We start from the raw sequence: 15,536 nt of genomic DNA on the forward strand, positions 1-15,536 counted from the left end.
AGGGCAACCGTCTTTATGAGATCGTCTCTCCTTCAACTGGAAATGGTCCAAAGGGGAAAAGCGGGGCATGGGTCACATCTTTGACTCAGCAAAAGTGAGCAAAGGTAGAGAGAGGAAGCTACCCCACTTGTGTGAAATGCCAGGTAAATTGATAAAAGCAGGGGAACTGCCCGTCTCAAGGCTTGTGCTTGCTAGAGCATTAGAAATGGTGCAATTTTTTTAAGCGGGGGGGGGGGGAGCACACACAGTAAAGAATGCAGTTGAGCTCCCACCCAGGCATCTTCAACCGGGTGCCCTCCAAGTGATGGGACTTGTAATACCCAGAGGGCACCAAGTTGGCAAAGGCAGAGTTCACATGTATCATGTGCAGTGTTAGAAACTCAGATATATAAACCAATGGCCAAACGGCACCTTAAACCGAGGTTACAGTCACCACAACCAAACGTCTGGGCATCCTTCGTTTTTAAAAGACAGTGGAATTTATTCTTATTCTTAACTCCATTTCTATGCTGCTTTATACTGTAAAGAACAGATCTCGAAAAGACTTAACAGCACATTGAAACGTCAAGCCAAACAATCCAGAACAAAATAAAGTCAAGATTCGAGGGAAATATTTCAGATCCTTCTCTATGCGATGGTTGGCTTTCCCCAGTCCAGCGTCCAGAGACCTCCACGCGGTCGCAATGGGACCCGCGCCAGTCGCAAAACACGTCTGCCTAATTTCTAACACTGAATCATAGAATCATAGAGTTGGAAGAGACCACAGGGGCCATCGAGTCCAACCCCCTGCCAAGCAGGAAACACCATCAGAGCACTCCTGACATATGGTTGTCAAGCCTCTGCTTAAAGACCTCCAAAGTAGGAGACTCCACCACACTCCTTGGCAGCAAATTCCACTGTCGAACAGCTCTTACTGTCAGGAAGTTCTTCCTAATGTTTAGGTGGAATCTTCTTTCTTGTAGTTTGGCTCCATTGCTCCGTGTCCGCTTCTCTGGAGCAGCAGAAAACAACCTTTCTCCCTCCTCTATGTGACATCCTTTTATATATTTGAACATGGCTATCATATCACCCCTTAACCTCCTCTTCTCCAGGCTAAACATGCCCAGCTCCCTTAGCCGTTCCTCATAAGGCATCGTTTCCAGGCCTTTGACCATTTTGGTTGCCCTCCTCTGGACACGTTCCAGTTTGTCAGTGTCCTTCTTGAATTGTGGTTGTATATGGGAGCTGCAAAATGCTTCTGTGTTTGAGACCCTAAAGAGGTGCAACCAAGGTAAACTGGTAGCCAAGGTACAATTTTATTAGATTTTCTCTCTTCGGCATTAAGACACTGCTTGTGGAGGCAATAGCTTGATGCTGTAGATGCTGTGGAGGCAATAGCTTGATGCTGTAGATCACCCTGCTAACGCTTTCGAGCCTTCCAGATGTTTTGAATTCCAGCTCCCATCTGCCCCTGCCCAAAGGTTGTGGAAATGAGCTGAAATCCCATTATCCTGCAGGCAATTCAACTAATCCACATTCTCCTGCAACAGTCTAGTTTGTGGTTGTTGTTACATGCACAGAAGGGTTTTTTTGGGAGGAGGTGGAAGAAAGTAGGGGGCAAGGGTTACCAGAATACCAAATTTGGTAATGGGCAGGTGTATAAAAAGGCTTCTATACCCCCCCGGGGGGGGGAATGTTAAAACCCAGCCAGCCCTGAAATTAAAAGATTCCCATCTTGGAGAGGGTAGAAATTATCTCTACGTGGCACCCACAACTCCAAGCTATGCGGAAAAACGGTCTTGCAACAGATCCTGGACTGGGAGCATGTGCCTGGGCAGAGGAAGTGGGGGAACTGGTTCTTGTTATTTCTTAGCTTTCCCCAGCTCCTTGGAACTTTGTGTCTCAGGGGCACAGCGCCCGGGCAAAGTGCTTTGTCGTGCCAGGTGCCCAAAGGTTGCAACAGTGCGAGGAAAACTGGAAGAGAACAACCCACATGATCACAAAACATTGGGTCATCTATTGTGCATGCATCACATGGGGTGTCAGTTCCAGCTGGTAGGCTGGGCTGGGAGCAGGGGTCTCTACGCAAGTTCTCAAATATTCTGTAGCCAAAAAAAATCTGTTATATAAATACTGTATTATGTTATGGTCTGGGTAACTACAATAACATTTTCTTGTAATTTATACATCTGTTGCTGTTCTGTTCTGTTTTCTACTACGTATTTCTTTTCTTCCTTTCTTCTTTTTTGTGTCTTATCTTACTCTGTCTGCATGTCATTATGTATCTTTCAATAAAGAATATGAGATAAAAAATAAACCTGCTTTATGCATGGACAGGATGTTCCAGTGCTTCCAAGATCCAGGTCAGATAAAGAAAAACAAGGTGGTTCTCGTAATTTTCTATCTGGGGTGGTGACACAAACACACCAATATTGCAGCTCTTCAGGATCTCAGGCAGAAAACATCTTCATCACCTGATGCTCGATTCTATTTTTAACCAGCGATACAAAGACTGAACTTGGGTCCTTTTGTGAAAGACTGTTCTATTCCATATTCTATTTCTGTGCTTCCTCGAAACAATTCTAACCTGGCCTGTGTATGACCAGAATGAGGTAGCGGAACAGACTGCAGCAATTGCACATTTATGGGGCTTTTTGTTGTTGTTAAAACCCTCTGCAACAGAAAGCCAGCCCAGTTGGCAAAGGTCTTGGACACGCCACAACTACCTGACAGGTGAGTGTTGATGTCGGCAAGCATCCCAGGAGATGCTCACCCCTCTGCCTGTCAGGTTCCCACAAGAGGAAATCTGTCTAGAGGACCCGGAGATTAGATTACAGTCCCGTATTATCTTTGCACAGCTATCATTAAACCTGCGGAAATGAGCGTTGCATGGTTGCCACAGCAACCAGCAGCGCAACTAGCATTGGGCAGCAGGGGGGGGCAAGGATTTTCAATAAAAGGCAACCTGCAATGTGGACCAGAATCACCTCCCCAGGGGAGACGCATTCAAAGAAAGCACTGCTTTGGCAGGATGAGCCCAAGAGGGAAAGGCTTTTGGGTGATTGCTATTACTCCTGGGAGGCATTTAACCAGTCGATGGATCTTTGGACTATAACCCCGCAAGGTACTCAGTACAAAGCTGGCATGCTCTGGGTTACGACATCTTCAGTCCACCAGCTCTCCTGACCTGCAGATGAGCAGCAGTGATGGAGACGTAGGACTTTTAAACCAAGCGCATTTTGCATCTGGCTTTCAACTAAAGTGGTACCTCGGGTTACAGACGCTTCAGGTTACAGACTTCGCTAACCCAGAAATAGTACCTTGGGTTAAGAACTTTGCTTCAGGATGAGAACAGAAATAGCACGGCAGAAGGAGCCCCATTAGCTAAAGTGGTACCTCAGGTTAAGAACGGACCTCCAGAACGAATTAAATTCTTAACCCGAGGTACCACTGTACTTGCGACCAAGTGAAGATGCCTGGGTGCCAAGGAGCAGTCACTACTAAGAAGAAGAGATCAGGAATAGGCCAATATATATGTAGATTATCTCGGGATCAAGTGACTTTTCTCGAAGTTCTCGAAGGTCTTAACCCAGCTCAAGGTTGCCCTTTGAATTAGCCAGATGTTTAACTGAGAATCAACCGCAGTCTGGCTTTCCTTGGAAAAATAAGACTTAAGAGCCGCCCAAAAATGGCCGCTAGACATTCCATTTTGGTGACTGTAACCTTAGTCTAAGGCACCTAGCTTATATATCCGAGTTTCTTTCTAACAGGAGCACTGTATGCTGAAAGAATAAGAATGGGGTCCACAAATACAAGGCCTGCATCTGTTGAAGACTACTAATCTAAGACCGCCATCTAGTTTTGCCAAAGTGGCCCATAATCAGAAATGGCAATTCAATACCTTCAAGTTCCTTTTCCAAGTGGGGCTGCCAGCCAATTGTGCATAATGAGATGTTTTCTGCCACCAAATAAAACCGTGTACCAGCCATCTCTTAAGCTGGTGCTACTCCAGATGCTTTGGACTACAACTCACTGTGCTGGTTGGGGCCTCAAAGGGAGTTGTAGATGAAAACATCTGGAGGGCATGAGGGGAAGAGAAACCTGGCGCAAGGTCTCCGCATCCCTCTGCAACAGAAGCAGCTGTTCCTTGCCATGGCCCTCTCTGCCCTGCCAACGTATTTTTCACACTTTTCACACCATCCAGAGAAGGCCGGCAGGTCCACCACAACCACCCTGGATTCAGCAAGAAGATGCAGACGCCACCATAATCCCGGCACATTCCAGGCCTCCCACGCCTGCACCCGTCCAAAATTTCCATTTTCGTCAGGAAGGATGACATTATTTCAAAAACTGCCAGGAAGGGAGCAGGAAAACAGCCACGACGGAGCAGGATGACCATCTTAGAACATTCTGTACCCCCATCGGTGGAGGGGGGGGGGAGGAGGGACTCAAAACCCTGTGACCAATGGCCTTTCTGGAAGGGCGTATTTTAGCCCGGATTGAGACATTTCGGACCTTTTCTCTGGCTCTCTGGAGGGGGGCAGGGGAGGCTTTCCCGTTGGTTGGGAGAAATGCGATCCTCTTACACCGGATTATATTCCAGCTCATAAAGGCATCCGTGACAGGGAGGGTGGAATAAACAGATCCAAGAAAATGTGAGAAGACAGAGAGGCAATGTTTGTCCTCGCATGACACACCATCCCAGGGTTTTTTAAAAAAAGAAACATTCCAGGGCCATGTCCCACAAACAAGAGGGAGGAGACGCATGAACACATGCTCCTTCTGTTTCCACTAATGTAATGCATATTTTGGCCAACAGGAATACAGTGGTACCTCGGGTTAAGTACTTAATTCGTTCCAGAGGTCCGTTCTTAACCTGAACTTCTTAACCTGAAGCATCACTTTAGCTAATGGGGCCTCCTGCTGCCGCCGCACCGCCGGAACATGATTTCGGTTCTCATCCTGAAGCAACGTTCTTAACCTGACGCACTATTTCTGGGTTAGCGGAGTCTGTAACCTGAAGCGTATGTAACCCGAGGTACCACTGTAGTTGGAATACAGTACCCTTTTTTTTAACCGCCTGCCCTGCAAAGGAAGCCTCTATTGCTTTAGGCAGGGATCTAAGGGTCACAGAAGCTTCCCCCCCCAGCACACCTCATATATGAGCCTCAAGGGGGTTGCTCTTCTCTCCCCCCAGTCTTAATCTGAGCAAGAATTGGTGCATTTTAAGCAATAAAGAGACAGCGCCCTGAATGCATCCAAATTACAAATTGTATAACTAGCTACCCACTGTAAGGCTTGATGGCTCTTGGTTAAGTGCACGAGCTACTATATGGTCAAGATTTTATGGCTAGTGATTAACATGCAAAGCCCTTAAAAAAGCCTTTGGTATTCACACGCCAGTCAGCCTGCAAAGCAACCAGGACTATCCGCTTTCAGAATACACTACTCATGGGACATGGCTTTCTCAGGAGGATCCGCCTAGGTGGCAGAAACGAACCGCGTCACATTAAGATGCAGTTAACTGCTCCTGCCACGTGTGGCTTTACCCCAGGGTTCAGCCTTGACGGCGTTCCTCCTGGAGGGTGGACGACAGCACCAACACTGGACAAACAGGAGTGCCTATGGGGAAGCGCTATCCCGTTCCTCGCACTGGGTTTTCGTCGCTGCCTTCTGGCCATAGATGTACAGGTGATATTCCCTTTAAAATTAATTGCTCCTTTCCAGAGTTACATGACTGCTTTGGTTTGCTGAAATGTGAATTGTACAAAGCATAAAATGCAGTGCAAGCTATACTTTGAAAAAACAACAACAAGGTGTACGTCTGGCTGTTAACCAGAAGGTTGACGGATCGAGCCCAGCCAGGGGCAGTTGTGCGCAGGGTTCCTGTTTTGCAGGGGATCCCTTCCAATTCTACGATTCCAAGAGTGCCTCTGAGCATGCGACGCCTGCAGAAACCCGAATTCCCCTTCCCCGCTCACCTGATGAGGTCGAGGAAGGAGTCGACCACTTGCTTGGCCTCGGGCACGGCCGCCTCGTCGCCGAAGAGCTTGGGGGCCGACGCCCCCTCTCCGGGCTTGATGATGAAGGCCAGGGCGACGCCGATGGAGGACGCCAGCAGGGTGGTGAGCAGGAAGAAGAGCATCGCCCAGCCGCCCAAGCGCCCCAAGGCAGCCGGGTCCAGGCTGGCGGCGCCCGCCACCAGGCTGCAGACCACCAGGGGCAAGATGATCATCTTCAGCAAGCGCAGCAGCAGCTCCCCGGGGAAGGAGAAGAGCAGGATGTCCACGCGGCTCAGCCCGCCGCCCGGCAGCTGCCGCACCCCGAGCCCCACCACCACGCCCGCCACCACGCCGGCCACCGTCAGCAGCACCAGCAGGTTGGCTCGCAGGCAGCCCCGCAGGCGGGACGCGCCCAGGCTGCTCTTGCCGCCGCCCTCGGGGACCTCCACTCCGACGTGCGCCGGAGCCCCGATGCTGCCGTTGGAGGCGCCGGGGAATTTCTCCGCCGCCATCGCGGAGCAATTAAAAGCACGCACACAAAAAAAAAATAAGAAAGGAGGGCGGAAATGGAAAGAGATCTGGTAAAAATGCACCAAATAAGGAATTTCTTAAGGAAGAAGCTGCAGCTGCGGCCAAGTTCCCACGCGTAAAGCTCCCAAAATCAGGATGCGATTTGGTGCACAATGGAATAAGCGCCACGCGGAACCAGGTGGGGGGTTCCCTTGGTGGCCAAGCGTGATCCAGTGGATTCCTCGTGCTGCTGCTCCTGCTGCTTCAGTCTCCTCCCCAGGGAAGTTCCTTTAAGCCACTGCCGGCTCCGATTTCCACGTGGCCGCCCTGATCCCCCGCTGAACAGACCCGGCTCCGCTCTCCGCCACGCGGGAAGTGCCGGGGCAGTGCCCATGCGGCTCTTCTCTTTGCTGGGAGGAGGACACGCCCCTTCTGGGCGGGGACGTGGGCGGTGGCTCATGGAATTCGGCACCGGGTTGGCTGAAGGGGATGTACGTCATGATGGGCGGGGCGCGATCGATATAAAGTGATCCCTACAACCGGCGGCGGGGAGGGGAAGGGGGCGGGGTCTCTTTGACGTCATGTTCTCCAGGAGGGGAAATATGGGCGGGGATTGGTGGGGATGGCCGGCCCAATGAGCCTCTGACGGTTTCCCGCCCAACAGGCCTTTTGCGCTTCTTTTTACCTCAGGGCGAAGGGATGTTGCCTCAGCCGGCGGTTAGACCGCGCAAAAAAGGAGGCCCCCTCCCCGGAGCTCTGAGTTAATTAACTTAGGCTAACTAACTACCTGGCCTACCCACCCCGCATACCAGAAAGTCATTAATGTGAACAACAACATTTCTATAAACATATTATTCAAAGGGTGAGGGAAGCTCTCTCCTCCAGGGACAGGTTTATCAGTTGCACGTTTAGCATAAGGGCAGCCATGTTGGATCAGGCCAAAAACCTGCCCAGTCCAGCATCCTGAGCCCACAGTGGCCAAACAGATGCGTGTGTGAAACCCGTAAACAGGACCTGAGTGCAACACTTCCTCACTTGTAGTTCCCAGCGACTTGTATTCAGGGGCGTAATGCATAGCAGTCATGGCTAGTAACTGTTATATACTGAAGTTCTCACCCTGGGCCAGCAGGGGGATACTATAGATAGTTGTCACTCAGGTCCGCATATGCAAATATGGGATTGAAAGTGACTGATTGGATAGTTACAGGAAGTGGTTACTGTTGCGTTGTAATGGAGCTCTATATAAGCAGACTGGCTGCTTATATAGCAGTTCTGTTCTGGCCTATGAATAAACAAGAGCTGTGTCATCTGATATGTTCACCCACAACTTAACAGTAACCATTGCGGATGGGATATAAATGTAATAAATAAAAACAATATCATAGCAAGGATTTTGTATACTGATTTTCCAGTCTCTCCGGTATGCAGAGAGTCCAACAAGCGAGTTGGAAAAGCAGCTCACCGGAAATTATTGAAACTTTGTCTAGTGGCAATACTAGCCCACCCACAGATTTTGTGGACTACAACTCCCATCGTCCCTGACTGCTGGCCAAGCAACCTGCGGAAGTTAGAGGAGAGCCAGACAGTATGGCGTAGGACAGAGGCCATGCGGATGAGGTGACCCTGGGTGGGATCCCCAGGGCAGAGTGAAGCTGTGGAATAGCCATCAATGCCAGCAGTCAGGGATGATGGGAATTGTAGTCCCAAAGCAGCCGGATACCCTGTGAGAAGTGGGTCCTAAAACCTTTAATCCCGCTCCTTAAAATGCAATCTGAACAAAACGGGTGAAGCAGCAAAGAGTTTATTGACTACAATACGTTCTCCCTTCTCAAACTTCCCCCATTGAGTTTTCTGGAAGGTCAGCACTGACGTGGGCAGGAGCTGCTGTCCGGCCTCCTCCCACAGGATGGCCCAGAACATCTTGCTTCACCTGGCTCCCAGACAGCAAAGGAAAGAGCAGCCCTATGGCAGCGCCTCTGTTGCAATGCAAGAGCCCGACTTCAATGCTCCAGGCTATGCTTGCTGTTCTCCTCCTACATTGCAACATTTTCATTCAGCCTTTCTTCCTCGGTTTCTGCAGAAACGACGGACGTGAAACTGCACGGGTTCATAGTTTCCCCGTGTTTACCCTTTGCGTCTCTCTCCTTGCCTTTTGGTGAAATTTGGATTGTAAGCTTTCGGAGGCAGAGGCCTGTCTTTCAAGCCAGCCTGGATAAGTTGGGGGTGATAATGCCCACTTCCGGGTCAGAGGAGCACCGGAATAGCTTGTGCGCATGTGGCAAGCATTGTGTGCATGCACAAGCATTATTTCTGGTGCACATCCGGGTCGGAGGAGGCCCGTGCACATGCACACAAGCTATCTCTGGTGCTCCTCTGACCTGGAAGTGTGCCAGAAATAGCGTGTGCACATGTGTATGGGCGCGCTCCCCTGCCCTCCGGCCCGCTGCGCGATTGGTGACCCCTGGACTGGGTCCCCTCGGGGTCCCTCCAAACTCTACAATTCTATGATTCTAAGTGTCATGTCCTTAATCGATCATGGCAATGATCCAGGCAAGGTGAGGCTGCCTCAGGTGGAGTTAGGGTATAATTAAGGGCAATAGGAACACCCAGTTTGGAGCCCACCATGATGGTGCCCACGGGTGCCCTGAGAGGACTTTCCTGGTGAGTTAAGCTTGAAAGAAGCATTCTGTTGTAACCCAGAGAATAGGACGTGCTTAGATGTGATATGTATGTTTGTGTGGTACCCACAAGAGTGTCTCTGGTTTGTGTATCTGCACACAAGCCCAGAAAAGTTGGCTCTTGTTTATGGGGCATGTTGTTGTTGTTTAGTCGTGTCCGACTCTTCATGACCCCCTGGACCAGAGCACGCCAGGCACTCCTGTCTTCCACTGCCTCCCGCAGTTTGGTCAAACTCATGCTGGGAGCTTCGAGAACACTGTCCAACCATCTCGTCCTCTGCCGTCCCCTTCTCCTTGTGCCCTCCATCTTTCCCAACATCAGGGTCTTTTCCAGGGAGTCTTCTCTTCTCATGAGGTGGCCAAAGTATTGGAGCCTCAGCTTCAGGATCTGTCCTTCCAGTGAGCACTCAGGGCTGATTTCCTTAAGAATGGAGAGGTTTGATCTTCTTGCAGTCCATGGGACTCTCAAGAGTCTCCTCCAGCACCATAATACAAAAGCATCAATTTTTCGGCGATCAGCCTTCTTCTTCCTTCATGGATCACTGCCTTGTCGTGGCGAAGGGGCTTGAACAACTCGGAGAAGCTATGAGCTATGCCATGCAAGGCCACCCAAGATGGACAGGTCATAGTGGAGAGCTTTGACTAAACGTGATCCACCTGGAGCAGGTACCGGCAAGCCACTCCAGTATCCCTGCCAAGAAAACTCCATGGACAAAGACAACAGGCATATGGGGCATGTACCATCCCACAAAGTGCAAAGCCTACTGATATGAAATTTATAGGAGATGCACAAAAGCACATGAAGGCCCCATCGTGTCACTTTAAACAGTTGCGACTCCCCCCACCCCAGAGAATCCTGGGAAATGTAGTTTGTTAAGGGTGCTGAGAGTTGTAAGGAGACTCCCTCCCCCTCCTCACAGAGCTACAATTCCCAGAGTGGTTTCACTCTGGGAATTGTAGTTCTGTGAGGAGATGTATCAAAAAAAGATGTAGGAGGTGGAACCTAACTGCCAGTGGAGTTCTAGCCAATCAGGAACAAAAATGGGCCAAAACTTTTTGATAGGCTGCCATCTAGCATCATGGTGATGCTAATGAAATTTCTTATTATAAATTCTCATTGGGGGCGGAAACCACACACACTTATGGATTGTTAGAGACTCTTATTGCTGTAGCGGAACAAGATTGAATCATATGGATGAGTTTGTCAGTAAGTACTGTGCTAAACATTGTATAATCTATTTTCTACCTGCTCCCTTTCTGAAAAATTATTTGCATATATACTTGGCATATACAGTGGTACCTCGGGTTAAGTACTTAATTCGTTCCACGGTCCGTACTTAACCTGAAACTGTTCTTAACCTGAAGCACCACTTTAGTTAATGGGGTCTCCTGTTGCTGCCGTGCTGCCGGAGCACGATTTCTGTTCTCATCCTGAAGCAAAGTTCTTAACCTGAAGCACTATTTCTGGGTTAGCGGAGTCTGTAACCTGAAGCGTATGTAACCTGAAGCGTCTGTAACCCGAGGTACCACTGTATATAGTAAAACTAAAAAATAATAATTCTAATTCCCTATATACATCTTGCACAGGTTAAATCATATTGAAGCCATGTGCTTTGGCTAGGACTCATTTCCCTTCCACATATTACGCAACCACCTCCTTTATATAGCTGGTAATCTTAGACCCTGACTTCTTGGTTATCTATATCCTTCCGAAGAGGAGTTTACTTGTGAACTCAGCAAGAGGTACTGGAAAATACTCCCCATGAGCACAAGGCTGCAATAACCTTCCTTCTGCCAACCCAGGCTGAACCCTCCAATGACAGCTTTCAGTTCTGCATTCTTCTCAAAAAAAATCCCATTTTGAATTGTTGAGGCCATCGGAAAGGAACACACCTGTGAGTTCTGGAGAAAAACATGAGCAATTTGGGAGACTGAGAAGCAACTGTTTAGAGGAGTGATGAAGAGCTGGCAGAAGAGAGGGACAGCAGCAGCATCGTGAATATTACAGATCCTGGGTTCCAACACATATGGCCATGTCTAAAGTATACAGTACATCTAAACTGAATTAATAAGCATTCATCTCCCTAGGACATGCTGGGAACCATATTTCAAGGAGGAAGCATTAGTGTCTCTTTTTAGCACCTTCACCATATTATAGTTAAACCTTCACCACATTTCATTAAACTAGCATTCAAATGAAAGAATTTGATCTGGATGTGCCACAAGTCAGGGTTAGCCAATGTGGTACCCTCCAGATGTGTTGGGACTGCAATCATAGCCGGGTTGCCAAGGGAAGAAGAGTGAGCAGCTTTTCTGGTAGCGTTATTCCATCTCCCTTTTCCACTCTGCCCCATTTTCCTGCAGAAGAAAATGTAGTTTGATTCTGGGATTCCTGTTCTCTCAGCAGTATGGATGAACTATGTCTTCAGTCAGCAAGTCTCCTCCCCTTAATCCTGCAAAAAATTATCACAGAACAGTGGGGTGTGCTGGGTGCACTTTCTGAAAACAGCCTCGCAGAACACCGACAGGTCAGCCTTCTGATTTCTTATTAACGAGAAACATCCGTTGCTTGTTAATTAAAAGCTGCAGAGCCCTTGCCAGGTGGATGTATTCCACGCACGTAGCTTTTGCACGGCGACCTTTTCTGTCTTCCAGGCTTGGCCAAATCCAGGGTCACTCACAGAAGACACTGGACCTTGTGAACCCCAGCCTGTAAATGAGAAATTGGAAGGGTGAACTGGCAACCTCATACCTCATTAAGCGACACGTTAAGAGGCTTACAAGTGCCTTCCTTATTCTCTCCAGAAGGAGTTCCCCAGCATGGCAGCTTCTGATCTTGCAAAGAGGTCTCTTGTGCTAAGGCCACACTGAGAACAGGATCCTGGACTACTTGGGCCAGTGGCCTGATTGAGCAAGAATGGTCTTCTGTTAAGAAAATAAGGTTTTGGTTCCCTCCAGATTGGTGAATTTTTTGGTGGGTGTGTTATGCAACATGTCATTATGCTGTACCAGGCATCCCCAAACTCAGCCCTCCAGATGATTTTTGGGACTACAATTCCCATCATCCCTGACCACTGGTCCTGTTAGCTAGGGATCATGGGAGTTGTAGTCCCCAAACATCTGGAGGGCCGAGTTTGGGGGTGCCTGTGCTGGACCATCCACACATCATTAGCTGTTCTTCAATGCTTCACCAGTATTACTGCATTATTGCCATCCAGAGGAGCACTCTTGCGCTATAGCACAACAGAAGCAAGAAGAAGAAGAAGAAGAGTTTGGATTTGATATCCCGCTTTATCACTACCCAAAGGAGTCTCAAAGCGGCTAACATTCTCCTTTCCCTTCCTCCCCCACAACAAACACTCTGTGAGGTGAGTGGGGCTGAGAGACTTCAAAGAAGTGTGACTGGCCCAAGGTCACCCAGCAGCTGCATGTGGAGGAGTGGGGAAGCGAACCCGGTTCACCAGATTACGAGTCCACCGCTCTTAACCACTACACTACACTGGCAAGACCAAGAAAACCCCAGGAATATTTATAGAAGGCTTCCTCAACCTTGGCCCTCCAGATGTTTTTGGCCTACAACTCCCATGATCCCTAGCTAGCAGGACCAGTGGTCAGGGATGATGGGAATTGTAGCCTCAAAACATCTGGAGGGCCGAGGTTGAGGAAGCCTGATTTATAGTATAAAAAGTTTCAGGAGGAAGTCGCAGGGCTCACACTTGTTGGAAACTTTTGCAGGTGCAAAGAAGATTGAAAGTGAGACTGCATATGACATACGGAACACCACCATGAACACGTCATCATGAAGGCCCAAGAGAAAGGATGCCTGGATGGGATTTTTTTTCATATTTAGCTCAAGGAGACTGCAGGCTTTGGTACTGGCTGGATCTCCTTCCCTCCTGACTCACCTGCTGAGCACCTAAAGGGCTTTGTTGGAAGAACCCTGAAATGCGAAGCATTCATTCAAGCAGAGAGAGGAAGAGAAGGAGGAGGAGGAGGAGGAGGAAGAGGAGGAGAGGTGTCTTTGGGACATCTTCTCCCCAGCCCATGGTCAGCCTTGCCAGATCGTTCCCTCGAGGCGTGAATGTCAGGAACTCCAGAAAGGCCTGCGCTTGCCTAATTGCCCACATTCTCACGATAATTACGCCATAACTTCATAATTACCGGCTCTGCCCTAGCTCCGGGGACAAGGAAATTTTCTCCGCAAGAAGAAAATTCATCTCAATTATGCCTTGTTTAAACAGGACAGGCGTTTTTTTTTGGGGGGGGGGTGCCCACCACTAGTCACACAACAGTGGCAAAGCTCCTTCCCTGATAGCACGCCTCTCCTTCTGCAACTGATTCTTGTTGTTCCTGGCCTTCTGCCTTCCCAGTGCTATGGCACCCACAGGGATGCAGAGTTAGAGGAAATTAAATCTCAGACATGTCCTTTCATCATCACCTCAACTGTATGTTTTGCCCCTCTCTTATAAAGCTATTATGCTAGGGTGCTTGCTCTTGCAAGATTCCTCTTGAAAAACACGGGCGCTGAGGATCCTTTATCACTTGAGAACATCAGTCTCATCATGCCCCGCTTGCCAAGCCATAACTTGCATCGCTTCTGAGCGGTGGGGTGAAAGAGGTGGATAATGATCCACAGGACCTAAATGTCTGGGAGGCCTTGGAACGAGCGCTGATACAATTAAGAATATAAGAGCTCCATTCAGGGCTTAATTTTGAAGGAAGCGTCAGCTCTGGATCACGTTGAAGGCATGCTTCTGAGCGCGTGCAGGGTTCCTGTCCCATTCCGAGCAATAACAGCAAACTTGTGTGCCCCACATGCTACCGTATTTTTTGCTCTATAAGACTCACTTTTTCCCTCCTAAAAAGTAAGGGGAAATGTGTGTGCGTCTTATGGAGCGAATGCAGGCTGCACAGCTATCCCAGAAGCCAGAATAGCCAGAGGGATTGCTGCTTTCACTGCACAGTGATCCCTCTTGCTGTTCTGGCTTCTGAGATTCAGAATATTTTTGTTCTTGTTTTCCTCCTCCAAAAACTAGGTGCGTCTTGTGGTCTGGTGCGTCTTATAGAGCGAAAAATACGGTATATATCAGAGTTTCCACAACGGCCAGCATGGCTAAGCACAGGATGACTCCTGTTGGCCGAACCCCCAGTAGAACTGAAGCAAATAACAAATCCTTGTTGAAGAGAATAACAAGTGCAGACAACTGCCGGAGATGTGGGAGTAAAAATGCGAACTTAGTACATATGATGATTAACTGCCCAATTTTATGATCATTTTGGTGCGAGGATATTTATAGCAAGAGTAATAAAAAGAAATGGTTATTTAAGGGAATTGAATTTAATTCTAAATTATATTCCGGAAACGTGGGAGATTTCAAGGGGTCAAAAAAAATGGATGTACCGTGCTATATTAGAAGCAAAAAAACTTGCTTTGATGAATTGGAAGAGCTGCAAAAAGATTCCATTGAGCGCATGGATTGATAATATGGACAGATTAGCTACATACGAACGAATTGCATGTCGACGCAAATTAAGAATGGATAAATATGAAGAAATCTGGAATGAGTATTTAAGCGATAAGGCGGATAGTGGGGGGAGGAGAGAGCGGTGGGAAAACATTGTTAAAAAGGTGTAGTCATAGGTATACCAGTGTATTCAAATCTGAATTGTCAAATTGTATTATTGTTATTATGTTTTTTGTTGTATGTGTCTTTTGCGGTCCTTGTTTGTATCGAAAAAATGATTAAATAAATTAAAAAAAGAAAAACAAATCCTTGTTGAGGATGACTTTGACCATGTTTCTTACTCTCTTCTTTCTTTCCCTCCTGTGCTGTCCCTTCAACCATCACCAGAATGTAGCTTTTAAGCAGCCTGGGTCAGGGCTTCCTGGTTTCCTCCCTCTCTCCCTCCCTAACCGGGGAACCCAAAGCAAGTGCAGATCACCAGCCCTTGACGTCCACCTCAAGTGGCGCTGCACAGATCTCCTGGTTTGATTGCTTCCGGCAAAAATAGAATCATAGAGTTGGAAGAGACCACAAGGGCCATCGAGTCCAACCCCCTGCCAAGCAGGAAACACCATCAGAGCATTCCTGACATATGGTTGTCAAGCCTCTGCTTAAAGACCTCCAAAGGAGGAGACTCCACCACACTCCCTGGCAGCAAATTCCACTGTTGAACAGCTCTTACTGTCAGGAAGTTCTTCCTAATGTTTAGGTGGAATCTTCTTTCTTGTAGTTTGGATCCATTGCTCCATGTCCGCTTCTCTGGAGCAGCAGAAAACAACCTTTCTCCCTCCTCTATGTGACATCCTTTTATATATTTGAACATGGCTATCATATCACCCCTTAACCTCCTCTTCTCCAGGCTA

At 48.3% G+C, this 15,536-nt stretch overlaps 1 protein-coding gene across 1 annotated transcript in view; it reads right to left on the reverse strand.

Annotated features, from left to right (window-relative positions):
- SLC1A5 (solute carrier family 1 member 5) overlaps positions 1 to 6,885 on the reverse strand; it is a 42,392-nt gene extending 35,507 nt beyond the window's left edge. The window contains exon 1 of the mRNA XM_081200419.1: positions 5,961 to 6,885. Coding sequence (XP_081056545.1) covers positions 5,961 to 6,493 — 533 coding nt within the window. The 5' untranslated portion in view covers positions 6,494 to 6,885. The remainder of the gene's footprint in view (positions 1 to 5,960) is intronic.
- Between the last annotated feature and the right edge of the window lie 8,651 nt (positions 6,886 to 15,536).

This window comes from Podarcis bocagei (assembly GCF_964188305.1).
Source record: "Podarcis bocagei genome assembly, chromosome: 7".
NCBI classification, from domain to species: Eukaryota; Metazoa; Chordata; class Lepidosauria; order Squamata; family Lacertidae; genus Podarcis; species Podarcis bocagei.